Source organism: Taudactylus pleione, unplaced genomic scaffold (assembly GCF_031769625.1).
Source record: "Taudactylus pleione unplaced genomic scaffold, aTauple2 ptg000017l, whole genome shotgun sequence".
Lineage (NCBI taxonomy): Eukaryota > Metazoa > Chordata > Amphibia > Anura > Myobatrachidae > Taudactylus > Taudactylus pleione.
In genome coordinates this window covers 12,663,107-12,677,827 of record NW_028284419.1, presented here as the reverse complement: position 1 = coordinate 12,677,827, position 14,721 = coordinate 12,663,107, and the positions used below count along the sequence as shown (strand labels likewise).

At 46.7% G+C, this 14,721-nt stretch overlaps 1 protein-coding gene across 1 annotated transcript in view; it reads right to left on the bottom strand.

Annotated features, from left to right (window-relative positions):
• LOC148540812 (calcium-activated chloride channel regulator 1-like) overlaps window positions 1–14,721 on the bottom strand; it is a 96,159-nt gene that overhangs the window by 47,130 nt on the left and 34,308 nt on the right. Inside the window, exons 3-6 of the mRNA XM_088481971.1 lie at window positions 14,053–14,203; window positions 3,782–3,890; window positions 3,345–3,528; window positions 177–401 (exon numbers count right to left, since the gene is read on the bottom strand). Of these exons, the coding sequence (XP_088338097.1) occupies window positions 177–401; window positions 3,345–3,528; window positions 3,782–3,890; window positions 14,053–14,203 (669 nt within the window). The remainder of the gene's footprint in view (window positions 1–176; window positions 402–3,344; window positions 3,529–3,781; window positions 3,891–14,052; window positions 14,204–14,721) is intronic.

Genomic DNA, 14,721 nt, shown 5'->3' with positions numbered 1-14,721 from the left:
CAACAGGTAAAGCTTTCCAACACATCATTGTTTTATACCGTATGTCTCTGTCATACTAGATTGTTTTAGACTTTGGATAAGCTATTTCTGTCCCATCCTGACTCATTTATCTCTTGAAAGTATGGAGTAAAAATTACATGAGAGTTTCCAGTTGCACACTGCCAATCAGTACTCACCAGAGACATGCTTCCAGACACATCAAGGACAAGAGTGATCACTCTGCCTCTGTACTGCAACAGCGAAAAGGTGGGGACAGGAATATTGGTGTCTTCTCTGGGTGGAGTGGAGCTTATATCGACGTGGTTCATGATGACATCCCATGTACTGCGATAGTTACACATTCTGTTCTGTAGATTTGGAGCTTCTGTGTTATGGTCACTGGCATCACAAAATTCAGTTATCTGAAAACAAGATGTAATGACAATTAGTGAATTAAAATTTCTGACATGTATAGAAAAAAATTGATGTTATGCTAAAATATTTAAATAAATGTTACATTGTGCTGTAGATCGTAAGGATTTTCTAAAGCTCCAAATGTCTATAAAGGTCATAGAATTCCAAGCTGCCTTCTAATATGCTTATAATTTAAACACTACAGGTTACATCATTCATTATAAAACTACAATTACACTCTTCAACTGTTTAGAATAATAGCACAGCAACATATATTAACTATAGAAAATATGTATGCAAGCTGGACTATAAAATGTATATCATTGCAATAATAGCTTTTATATTATAATCTCTCCTGGGAATTATGCTCACATTATTGCATGAAAAGTATACTACTGTATTTCTATAGAAAGCAAACATAACAGTGACATCTGCAGGCTGTTGTATGTTAGGCTCCAAAGATGTATTTTGAAGAGAAATAACAAAACAGTGAACTCAAAACTTGAAAAGTAAAAGTTTTATTTCACGGCATTACTGTAAGAATTATTTTTCTTTAAAATGGAGATCTTAGTACTACACGCTGCACCACTTAGTATCCGTTGCCTATGCACCGCAGAGACATCCATTTCAGGGGTAAACACAGGCTTTCAATTGTTTGATTTTAGAGTGAGCAGGGCTAGACCCATGAAAAGGGCATACTTGAAACTTAACAAGCTATGGTCTGCCTCATACAAAGAGTAGTCTCTTGTAGTCTATAAAAGTTTTGTGTGGGTGAGGGGGCATGCCCCAACGCGTTTCATCCAGTTGAACTTTCTCAAAGGTCCTTTTTTTACCTAGAATTTTAAAATTTATATTCAGGAGGGTAATTGGGGAATATAAGGAATGTTGTAGACAGGGGTGTAGCAAGGGTGGTTCCAGTGGAGCATGAGCTCCGGGCGCCGAAATGGACAGAGGGCACCATCCACGGTTCCCGAATTCCTGGGTCGCTACACAGTATGACGGCAGCCTGTTAGTTTTATCTCAGTTTGTTTGCTCTATATTCTAAATAGGTTACGGCTATAAATATCATGCTGCCCAAATTGCCTCCTTTTCGGCCCGCCCTCATCTGGGATCATCTTCACTCACCTCCCCTTTATTGTCAGATTGATTACATTCACTTCTCACCTCTTTAATTCCCTCCCCTCTCTACCTTGTGATCAGCTCTTTGCCCCTGTCCACTCCTTTCTTATTGGCTTCTGTCACGGAATCAGTATGAATGACCGCCGGCTGTAAGGCAGGTGGTTCAAATCCAGACACTGGAAGACCGGCAGCAGTGAAAATCCTGACAGAGGATTTGGGTAAGTATAACTAACCATACCCCCCTCTAACCCTAATCCTCCCTTAGGTGTGCCTGACCCTAAACTTCCCCCCTAGTGCCTACCCTAACCCCCCTAAGTGCCTAAGCCTAACCCCCCTTCCCCACAGCCTAAACCTAAGATTCCCATGGGGGGTGCCTAACCCTAGCTTCCCCCCAGGGGTACCTAACCCTAACCCCCCCCTTTTCCCTACCCTAACCCTAACTTCCCCCCAGGGGTGCCTAGCCCCCCCTTTCCCTAGCCTAACCATAGGGGGGGGTGCCTAACCCTAAGTCCCCCCCCCGGAAGCCCCTAACCCTCCCCCCAGTGTGGCTGTCCATGTCCGGCTTACCTTCGATCGGTATGCCAGGCGTCGGGCTCCCAGCATATGTATAATGACAGGCGAAGGGGATTACGATGCCTGTCATTAGTGCCCTGCCGGGATTTGACAGTCGGGAAGCCAGCAGTCGGTATTTTGACCTATAGTTGTCAATGTGAGGGACCAATGAGCACTGCAAAAGCAGTTCCTATTCATGGACTGTAGCCAAGTCTAGGTAGTGGCAAGAGGGCGATGCAAATTGCAAACAGTTTCTGAAAATTAAGCATCAGAGAGCAGTCACAGTCACAGGGGCAGTGAAATCTGTAAAGATGCTTCCCAGCAGGAACCAGTAAAAAACGGTCCACCAATCAGTGGGCCACCATGATGATGCAAATTGAACCCTTAACGGATAACTTCCTGCAAGCGATTGGAATAATCTGATGCTAACAATAGTGAATTTAATTGCTGTTACTGATAGTTTAGAGGCAGGCAAGCTTTTTTTCTATGTTTTATCAATAAAAATACAGAGTCTAACCTACTTCTGTGACATCACATGTTGGAGAGACGTTGGCTCGTCTGCTGAAAAAGTTGGCTGGTCTGTTGGAAAAGATGGTTCAGTGTGTGGAGTAACATTTTAGTTGGACAGTTGGTTAGTGGGATGAAAGTTTGTCATTGTATGGACAGCTTTAGAGTTCCCCAAAGACCAAGTTTGAACAACACTGGCCTATACTATAAAAGGTGAACTTTCTGAATCAAACATACCGTATTTACTGTATCTCATATCAATACCATTAGTGATCAGGAAAGGTTAAACATCTCATAATAATTAAGCATACATTGTCAGTAGGAGACATAGCTGACCTTTCTAAGCACACTTTGTCCCTCCTCATGCTAAGACACCTGTCTCTTCTTGCTCACTCCTGCTCTCTGGTTCAGTGTGCTTGGTAGGAGAAGTTGTTGCCATTGGGCATACACAACAGCTCCTATTCACCTCTTAGAGCGAATGTTGTGGCCTTTGCTCTAGCAAAATCGTATGATATACTACTGCTATTTTGATCATGATTCATGCCGCTGGCCATGGTGGGTTTAAAGGCTACTGGAACCCCCCCTGCATTTGCCTATGCATTTGATAGGCTGAACCAAAAATCATGAGGGTGTGTCCTAGATACCAGTAATAAGACAGCCCTGGTGAATTATGTATCATAAATATTGTTTCAGTGCACAGAAAGGGTGTGTCCACTGTAGGTAAGTGACATCAGTGGTTTCTAGCCTTAAGACTTGAAAGGCTGCATACATACCAGGGACAGCGCCTGTGAATACATTATAGAATTCTGAACAAACTGGAATTTGTCTGGTAAAAATATACATCCCTCTTCATAAAGGCCAGTGTTGTCATCAAAGCTGCAAGCTTGTGTTGGACAGTTCTCTTCATTGCATAGACCTGTTCTGATTATGTTGATCCCAAAGAAATCCACAGAACACCTGTGAAACACAAACAAGCTATTATTACGGAAAGAGTTGTAACCATCTAATACACGTCCATGTTCTAATAAAAAAAGTGACTCATCTGGGTCATTGCACATGACCGTTCCAGGGACCTTCCTTCTAAAAAGTAAAATGTTTTTTTTTCTTACTGAAGCTTCCATTGTTACAGTTGCAAAAATACTAATTATTGCCCCATCCCCTCTAGCTGACAGTCCTGTACTCAGAGGGCATATATAGTGCTGCTCCATACCTTGTGGCTTCTACTTTAGAGTTCTCTGCAACATAGTAAGGTTTGTCATCATTGTACTCATCATACACCCCCCAACGAAGGTGAGCCCATTCATGAACAAATACTCTTCCTAGAAAACAAAATTAGAAGACAAAGATTTTTCACTATCTTATACTGTATGTATATACATAACATTCCATGTGCGATATTCTTTGTGGGCTATATTGTATCTGTAGTGAAGCAGTGTACCTGTATTGATGTGACAGAAGGGTATTTCTATAATGGAGGCAGTATATGCAGCTACTCACTGACCTGTAATATAAGTATGTGTGTGCTATAGGTAAAATTGGCAGTATTTTCCCAAAATTTAAGAAAAAGCAAAAAATGCAATTGCACACCTCAGCAGAGCCATAGCAGGGCAATAATGTGCCCTGGGCAGGCCATGACACCTGTGACATGTGACATCATAAACAGGATGGCAGGTTGCCAATACCAGGAAGCTTAGCATCCATTGCATCCTAAGAATCCTGAGGACGGCACTCTCTGGCATATTTACAGGCTGTAGGGAGCTAGTACAGGCTCCCATCAAACCAAATACATGTGCCAAAGAGTAGTAACAGCGCAGTCCACTTGATGCTGAACCCTTGGTAATAGCACTGCCTGCACACCCCTAGTTATGGCTCTGCCTTTCATCACAACATGGTTTGACTAGGTGCCAATTTTCTCCCTTTAACTGATACATTCCTATCTGTAAATGATCTCCATCATATTGAATATCCCCATAACAAGATGGCCACCTTCTAAAAACACCTGTTACTTGTCAAGTTCCAATCTGTGTAAGAGCAAAATATAGAGGCAGGGTCAGAGCAGCAATAATATAATAGTATTTTAAAGAGTAATATTCTCTTTAAAAGATGAAAACTATATATACAAATATTGAGGGGGAGATGTACTAAGCCGTGGGGAGAGATAAAGTGGAGAGAGAAAATGCATTAACCAATCAGCTTCTAACTATCCTTTTTCAAACACAGCCTGAAAAAGGACAATTAGGAGCTGATTAGTTGGTACTTTATCTCTCTCCACTTTATCTGTCTCCAATGCTTAGTACATCCCCCCCCTCAAACCTTTAATGACAGATAAACTGTTTTAATCTCAATATGTTTATGTTATGTATGTCTTATTAATCTCTTTTAATACTTAATATATGGGTGCTTCTTGAGTTTGCTCTTACACACTAAACCAGTGATTCCCAACCTCGGTCCTCAAGGCACACTAACAGTCCTGGTTTTAGTGATATCCATGCTTAAGCACAGATGGTTAAATCAAAATACCTCAGGTACTAATTAAGTCACCTGTGCTTAACTATGGCTATCCTTAAAACCTGGACTGTTAGTGTGCCTTGAGGACCGTGGTTGGGAACCCCTGCACTAAACTAAGCAGTACAGTAGTTTTTTTTAGATGCAAAGATGTAGTTATTATGTTACAGTGTTGGTTATTGGTTTGGAGCTGATTGTGGCAATGGTACAGTAAATCAAAGTGTATCTGCACTAGCAATAGTGCCATGGTTGGAGTATGGCTGGCAGGGGAGGGGAAACTTAACTATATTTACTATAAATATATATTATAAGGGCACTGGGGCCGATTCAGACCCGGACACTAAGCTGCGATCACTTGCATCCAAAAGGGTCCGGATATGCAAATTCTGGCTTAAGGACGCCCGCCAGAGTGAGCGCACGCTGGTGTAAAGACGCCCACTTTTCTTTCTTAGCACACATCATCTCCAGGAAGTGTATGATTAATCAGTAACATCGAGAGCCATCAGAGCTGATGCAGCACCTGAGGTAGACCTACCACGCTTCAAGCACTGCGATCACTGCAGGCTGAAATACAGACATGTACAATGATGCTTCCATGCTAATTATGGATGCCCATTAAGGGTCGTTTTGACGCCCAGACATGCCAGTGCTCGCACCACCACTCCCTCATTAACAAGCACCTTCCCCTGTTACCACCCACAAACAGCACTGTCTGTCTCTCAAAGTCGCGCTCAGTCTGTGGACAACAAGTGCACGATTCCCGATCACAATGACTGGCTTGTGCACACACACTGTGATGCATACGCATGCGCAGACGGGCAGCAAGCGTTCGCGGCTTAGCGTCCGGGTCTGAATCGGCCCCACAGTCTTTATATTAAGGCTGAATAAAAAAAAAAATGGCATTCTCCCATAGTGAACTCCTGAGGGGGGGGGCATGGTGTTTAAGGGGCTAAACCTCAAAAGCTATTGGAGTTACCGAGCTGAAATTTGGCACAGGCGGCTAGAACTGTCGCTCGGTGCTGCATGCCAAATTTCAGGGCAAACAGAATTTTGGAGTAATTTAAAGTTCCGACTGTCAGTTCTTTCCGCCACTCTCAATTAGGACCACTTTTCTGCTGTTCTCTATGGGGGATTTTTGGAAGGCACAACTCAGGGTACAGGGCGAATTTAGACTTGTGGTATGTTTTATTAGGTAGCTATTGTTCCAAGGTAGGTGCTTTTGGGGTTCAGGTAAATTAGAACGTTACAGTTTTTATACTATTACCTCACAATTGCACCAGTATACAGATAGAAAGCTTAATTTTGTTCTGCAGCCTCAGTAGGTGCCTCAAGCAGGGAGGTGAACTCAAAGTGGCTTCACTTGGGTGCACCAAGATGGCTGCCCTTTGTGGGAGATAACGGCGGTGGTACTTGGGGGAAGGAAGCGGGCGTTAGATGCAGTCGGAACCCGAGGAAAGTAGTGGGCATTAGCTAGGGGCGCAGAGAGGGGGGGAGCAGGTACTAATTACCCGGGCCTGGGCTTGCCGGAGGGGCCCGGGCACGGCACTACACCCCTTCTTACATCACAGCAGCCCAGCACACGCTGCTGTATGCTGGGCTGCACTGGGAGACTGCTCACGCATGCTAAGCAGCAGCCACTGCAGTCTCCTATGCCTGTGGAGGGAGCATTAACACTGATCACACCCCACACGGGCTATGCACCAGGCTGAGGGTTTCACAGCGCCCCCCTCCCCAGCGCGCAGCGCTGCAAAAGATGCTTTTTTTTCTCTCCTAAGGGGGCGTGGCCACGCCTCCCATGATTACTCCATGCCCCTTTTATCCAGGCCAGGCACGACTATCAACACGCCTGGTGTTATCTGTGGAGGTGCGGGCTGCAGAGATAGCAGGGGTTAACGGTGGCGGTGCAGGCATTAGCGGCGTTGAGTGCGGTGGTGGTGCAGGCTGCATGATCCGGGGGAGGTAGCGGGCATTAGTGGCAAACAGAAGCAGACTCGAATCAGGAAGATCCGTGAAGCCTTCATCTGTGTATTAATAAAACACAGAAGCATGGATAGGATCAGTGAAATCCATCTGTACTGTGTTTTTAAAAAACGCATGGCCCCCTCCAGAAAAGAACAACCAGCCCCAGGCTCTGGAGACCCAGTACTGGTTGTGCTAAATACAGGGGAGAAATGACAGGAGGTCCCCCATATGAATCACAACCAGCACTGGGATTTTCAGAAGCAGTCCTAGTTGCTAAAATACAGGGGACCAAAGACGTAGGGGTCTTCTGTATTAAGAATGTTTTTGTTTTTTGTTTAAGCACAACCAGCACTGGGCACTAAGCCAGTCCTGGTTCTGGAAACACAAATGCGTAGGGTTCCCCTGTAAATTCCAGGACCAGCACCGATCTTTTTCTAGTGGTGGGGTAATGCCACAGCCAGGAGAGCCCAGTCACCATGTATGTGGGTGAGTGTTACAGGAATGGACAGGAGTGTGATGTGGATATAAAGTAGGAAATGGGCATTACCAGGAGTTTGAAGGGAATACAGGAGACGAGCATTAGAAGGAGTGTAGTGGAGGGATTGTAGGAGTTGAGCACAACCAGGAATGTGTTGTGAGTGTAGGAGATGGGCACTGCCAGGAATGTGTGGAGCACTGAGGTCATGGGTACAATTCCCACTATGGCCCTAAACGGTGTTGTATATTCTCCCTGTACTTGCATGGGTTTCCTCTGATTTCCTCCCACAAGCCAAAAATATACTGGTTGGTTAAGTGGCTTCTGATAAAAATAAAATATAACCCTAGAGTGTACGTGTGTATGTGCTTAGGGCGGTCTAGATGGGCCAAGTGGTTCTTATCTGCCGTCAAATCTATGTTTCTATCACCCTCCATGTTTGTCTCATCCTCTGTCCTCATCCTCTGTCCTCTGTTTTTAGTAAGCAGATCGCATTTCCCATAATTGTAATGGGAAATGTGATCCGACCAGAGTTACTAAAAATAAATTGTAAAAAAATACAGGGGAAAGCCTTGTGATAATAACGCCACCTGGAAGTGGCATTATCCAGGGTCTCCCCCAGTTACCAGACTCCTGCCCTGCTCTAACGGGGAGAGCAGAGCCGGGAGTCAGCCTCAGTAATAATCTGTGTGGTCTAAACAGACCACACGCTGATACACTGTAAAAAAAAAGAAAAAGAAAATATTTTAAAAAAAATGTACTTACCTGACTGCAGGGACCGATGGTCGGGGCTGCGGGTGATGTACTCCCTCCGGTCAGCTGGTTTCCCATGCTGCACTGCGGCCCGGTCATCAGGTGATCGGGTCCCAGTGCAGTATGGGATATCACCTGACCGGAAGACATCACAGGAGCCCGGATCATGCAGGTAAGTGTAATTAAGGGAGAGGGGGGTTTGTGGGGGGGTCCGCGATCATTGGGGTGGGGCTTAACGATGGAGCGGGGCTTAGCGCCAGGAGTAGCAGCGACGGTTGGACGGCGCATGCGCGGGGCACTAGTCACGGTATTTTTTGGAGAAAATACCGTGACTAGTGTGCGGAGGGGATTCGCAGGGAGAGAGCTTTCTCGCAAGCTCAGGGCCTGATTTAGACCCGCTCGCGAGCGCTCGCAAGCGGGTCGATGTTGGCCAAGTGCGCATGCGCACGAGGGAGCTTCCTCCGTCGTGTGCATGCGCGTGACCCACATAGCGACGGGCAAACCGTCGCTATGGGTCTCACTACAAAGGGGGCGTGCTGTCGATGTTGAGTGACAGCATGCCCCCTTTGGTGGGCGTGCCAGGGGCGTTGCTGCCCAGACGGAGGCATTCCCATGGGAACGCCTACCGTCTGGGGCCGGCCCACTGACATCACAAAAGATGTCAGTGGGAGTACTTTTGGCACTGATAGAGCCGAAAGCACTCCAGGGCTTGCGGCAATGAGACCCTACCACAAGGGTCTCATCGAAAGCCCGATGGTTCGCGATGGTCTTGACCATCGTGACCATCTTTTTCGCCGCTCGTTATAGCTGTGGGTGGTCACCCACAGCTATGCGAGCGGCCTGGAGGCCGCTCTAAAAAAAGAAAGGGAGGGCACTGATTCAGAGCGAGCGCTCTAAAAGAGCGTCCGGCTCTGAATCAGGCCCTCTGTCCCTGCAAGGGATTTGTAGTAAATCCCTATGATATTGCCTGAGGGGGTCATTCAGACCCGCTCGTGAGCGAAGGAGGGTGCTCGCTAGTGGGTCGATGTTGTGCGAATACGTATACGCACGATGGAGGGAGCTCCGTCGCGCGCATGCGCGAGACCAGGCGAGCGTCGAGAAATACGTCGCTCGGGGTCTCGCACCAAAGGGGGCGTGCTGTCGATGGTGACTGACAGCACGCCCCCTTTGGTGGGCGTTCCGGGGGCGTTGCTGCCAGACAGAGGCGTTCCCATGGGAACGCCTACCATCTGAGTCCGGCCCCACTGACATCAGTAATGATGTCAGTGGCAGTGATTTTGGCTCTGATAGAGCCAAAATCACTCCTGGGCTTGCGGAAGTGAGATCCTACCGCAGGGTCTCATCACAAGCCCGATGGTCGCGATGGTCTTTGACCATCGCGACCATCATCATGGACGCTCGCTATAGCTGTGGGTGGTAACCCACAGCTATGCGAGCGTCCATGAGGACGCTCCAAAAACAGGTAGGAGGGCCCTGATTCAGAGCAAGCGCTCTGGTCAGAGCGTTCAGCTCTGAATCAGGCCCTGAGTTCGCAATGCGAATTCAGTCGGTAATATCACACTACAATCTGCATTACTAATGCGGATTGTAGTAAATAGAGCCCTGTGTGTTTGTCACCATTTTTATGTTAGTCTGTCAGCAACCTACACATGAGCTACCCTGTGTCCCCCTTTGTGTGTATGTCTCCCCATCCCATATGTTTCCCTTCTTTTTCTCCCATCTGCTCCCACAACATACTGTCCAACTGCCACACACCTCCTCCACCCTGGTCTTCCACTTCTCCCCTCTTTACAAGGTAAGATCAGCACAATTTACCATTTGAAGAGAATGATAGAGTAATAAGAGTAGAAAGTTATTTTTAACTGCCCGAACACTTGAGTTTCAACTAGTGACAGGAACGTTAAAGACATCTAAAATTTGTTTTACACTATCAAAATCCCTATAGTTTCTAGGAGCCTATGTGGCCCTCAGGTCCTATCTATTCACTTAAATATTCCATTCATGAATGTGGTGTTCATTTCTGTCATATTGATGTTTTCACATTGTTTTTAAGCTTCCCAAATTTTTGTTTCCAGTATGTATTTAAACACTGCCAGCACCCTGCACTGAGGACACTACCAGCACCCCCACACTGCCGGCACTCCCACACTGAGGACACCACCAACACCCCTGCACTGCTGACACTGGGCCTGATTCAGAGCCAGACGCTCTAACCAGAGCGCTCGCTCTGAATCAGGGCCCTCCTCCATGAAAATGGAGCGGCCTCCTGACTACCCACAGCATATGCGAGCGGCCAAAAAGATGGTTGCGATGGTCTTGACCATCATGACCATCGGACTTGCGACAGAGACCCTGCGGTAGGGTCTCCCTGCCACAAGCCCTGGAGTGATTTTGGCTCTATCAGAGCCAAAATCACTCCCATTGACATCACTAGTGATGTCAGTGGGGCCGGCTTCAGACGGTAGGCGTTCCCATGGGAAAGCCTCCATCTGGCAGGCACGCCCCCGGCATGCACACCAAAGGGGGCATGCTGTCAATCAACATCGACAGCAGGCCCCCTTTGGTGCGAGACCCGGAGCAATGGAATGCCCGTCGCTCCCCGGGTCTCGCGCATGTGCACGACGGAGCTCCATTGTGCGCATGCGCAGTGGGGAACATTGACCCACTTGCGAGCGTACTGCCGCTCGCGAGTGGGTCTGAATGACCCCCACTGTCAGCACTTCTGAACTGAGGACACCGCTGACACCCCCGCACTGCCAACACTGTCAGCACCCTTGCCCTGAGGACACCGCCGGCACCTTGCAATGAGGACACTGCCAGCACACCCCCCCTCTGCCAACATCGTCACACTGCCAACACTGCTGGCACCCCCACATTGAGGACACCACTGGCACTCTTGCATTGAGGACACCGGCAGCACCCTGCACTGCCGACACTGTTGTCACAGTAAGTGCACTATTGGTGTATCCACACCAAACTGTATAACACACTGTATCCAACCCGCACTGTATTCAACCCACACTGTATCTGACCTGCACTATATCAGACCTGCACTGTATCAGACCTGCACTGTATCCGACCTGCACTATAAACTGCAGTGTTTCCGACCCACACTGTATCCGACTCACACTGTACCCTGCACTGTATTCAACCCACACTGTATCCCGCACTATATCTGACCCGCACTGTATCCCTCACTGTATCCGACCTGCCCTGTAACCGACTTACACTGTATCCAACCTGCACTGCATCCAATCCACTATGTATCCTGCACTTTATCCGACCCGCAATGTATTCAACCCACACTGTATCTGACCTGCACTATAAACTGCAGTGTATCCGACCCACACTGTATCCGACTCACACTGTACCCTGCACTGCATCCAACCCACACTGTATCCTGCATTATATCAGACCCGCACTGTATCTCACACTGTATCCGACCTGCACTGTAACCGACTTACACTGTATCCAAATCCACACTGTATCCAACACTATATCTGACCTGCACTGCATCCAACCCACTATGTATCCTGCACTTTATCCGACCCGCAGTGTATTCAACCCACACTGTATCCGACCTGCAGTGTAGTCAACCCACACTGTATCCATCCTGCACTATAAGCTGCACTGTTTCCAACCCGCACTGTAACCGACTCACACTGTACCCTGCACTGTATCTGACCTGCACTGTATTCAACCCACACTGTATAACACACTGTATCTAGCCTGCACTTTATCCAACCCGCACTGTATCCTGCACTATATCAGTCCCGCACTGTATCCCACACTGTAAATGACCTGCACTGTATCCAATCCACACTGCGTCCCTGTATCCGACCCTCACTGTAACCGACTCACACTGTATCTGACCGCACTATGGACCTCATTCAGAGCCACTCGCAAAAACCGAGTGCTCACTCTGAATGAGGGCGGTCGCTTTTTTTTTTAAAAGCCGGCCTCCTGGTCGCTCGCTAAGCTGTGGGTGACCACCCACAGCTTTTGCGAGCGGCCAGGTGATGGTCGCAATGGTCATTTGTAGCGCATTGCGCATGCCGCGAGTGTGCAATGCACAACCATCGACCTGCTTGTGAGCGCATAGCGCTTGCGAGCATGTCTGAATCAGGCCCGTATCCGATCCGCATTATATCTGACGTGCACTGTATCTGACTTGCACTGTACCCTGCACTGTTTTTAATGGTTGGGGAGTTTTTGGGGAACTGCTCAACAAAAAGGCTGACTGATCGGGGCTTTACATGGGCCAGTCATCAGTGGCCCAGCGCCCTCAGGAAGAAAATACAGATTGAGCACTGAGAATAGGCATGTGCACCTTGTGTAGGGGGCATTTATGTCTGCTGTTGCTATTTACACATGGTTTAGGGGGTTTTTGTTTGCTGCTTGTTGACTACGACTAATTGTTTTGAGAAAGGATATCCCACGTATGATTTTTACTACATTTCTGTGTTGTATTGTTTTCTATAGAACGTACTTGCCCTATGTTGGTGAACAATATTGTGTGAGGTGTTCAAAATTGACTGGAAATTAGTGGAAATTAATGTTATTGAGGTTAATAATACTGTAGGGAAAAAAAAGACCAAATTATATGATTTTAGCAGTTTTTATCAATTTAAAAAAAAAAATACAAAACCAAAACACGCAAAGGCAGTGTTGGCAACACAAAATCCAGATCCAAAACACAAAGGAGATATGTCTCCAAACCAAAACACGGGGGTCAGTGCATATCCTTAGTTTTCATGAAATTTATCATATTATTTTGTTCTAAATAATAGGATAGGGTGAAAAAAAACATTGGCGAAATATCCCTGTTTTTCACCAATCACGGGGATCAATCAATTAATTAGATACTGCCCTTTGTATTTTAGATTGTAATATAACTATAAAATATATAGTATCTACTATTTACTATGATTAAAATCATGTTTCATCATTAAATATATTTTAATTCCCTCTAATCCTAATATCACCTTTTAAATTATATTTTATTTATACAATTACCTATATGGCAACAATGTGCTGACATTTGAGGGACTGGTTCTTAAATATATGGGACTCTGGGCCTGATTCAGAGCCGGACGCTCTGACCAGAGCGCTCGCTCTGAATCAGAGACGGGCTAAATTGGAGTGGCCTCTTGGACGCTCGCATAGCTGTGGGTTACCACCCACAGCTTATGCGAGCGTCCATGATGATGGTCGTGATGGTCAACACCATCGCGACCATCGGGCTTGCGACGAGACCCTGCGGTAGGGCCTAGTTGCCGCAAGCCCTGGAGTGATTTTGGCTCTATCAGAGGCAAAATCACTCCCACTGACATCACTTGTGATGTCAGTGGGACGGGACCCAGACGGTAGGCGTTCCCATGGGAACGCCTCCGTCTGGCAGCCACGCCCCCAACATGCCCACCTTTGGTGCGAGACCCCGAGCGATGGCTTCCCCATCGCTCGCCGGGTCTCGCGCATGCGCACGACGGAGCTCCCTCCATCGTGCGCATACGCACTTGGGCACCATTGACCCGCTTGCGAGCATACAGTGCTCACGAGTGGGTCTGAATGAGACCCTCTGCGTGCATGCATTCATTTGTGTGACAAGATGAATGTGTTAACTGATGTACTTGTTGATATTTGGAACACCACATGGAAGAATAATTATTATTTAGTGAGAAAGTAGACTTGATTGCTTATTTAAAAAAAAATGGATCAAAACAGAAATGCAATATATCACACAATTCAGGTATTTACAGACTTATATGAATGGAAACAAAATTCACCTCTAGGTCCATACACTGAGAGCAAACTGTCATCCAGCAAGAAATTGGGTGTCAGATGAATGTATCTTCCAGGTTCTCCACAACGTCCATACTGTAAAGTGTATGGGTCATCTCCATATTTCAGGTAGGGATTAGCAATAATTATATCGGCCTAGTGAATTTAAAAGCATATACACAACATTCAGATAAAATAGATGTTTCCTTATCAGTATATAATATCCTTACCATTCGGCTATATGGTTGCTATTTATTAGATATGTGCTGACTGACTTTAGAAAAATGGCCCATGGCCTGATACAGAGACCTATGCCAGTTCGCATAGTGTATCTTGCATAAAATCGCTCTGCATATGCCAAGAAAAAAGGGCTTAAGATGCCCATACATTAGCAATCAATTGGGGCAATCTCCTGTTTTGCAGATGATTGTGTAAAATTATCTGCAATGTATGAGGTTCACTGATTGCCGATTCCGACCAAAAAGTGATCGGAATGGGTAAACCAGGTTGCCCGACATGTTGGATTTCACCAACCAATCGGGGCTGTAGATTGCTAGAGTATGGTAATGATCAGCCAGTTTGCCGACCGCCCAGCAACATCCTTTTATCATTGCTATGATCACGTGGTCAAGCATGTGTCCAGATGATTTGCATATACACTGCGTACAAGGCAT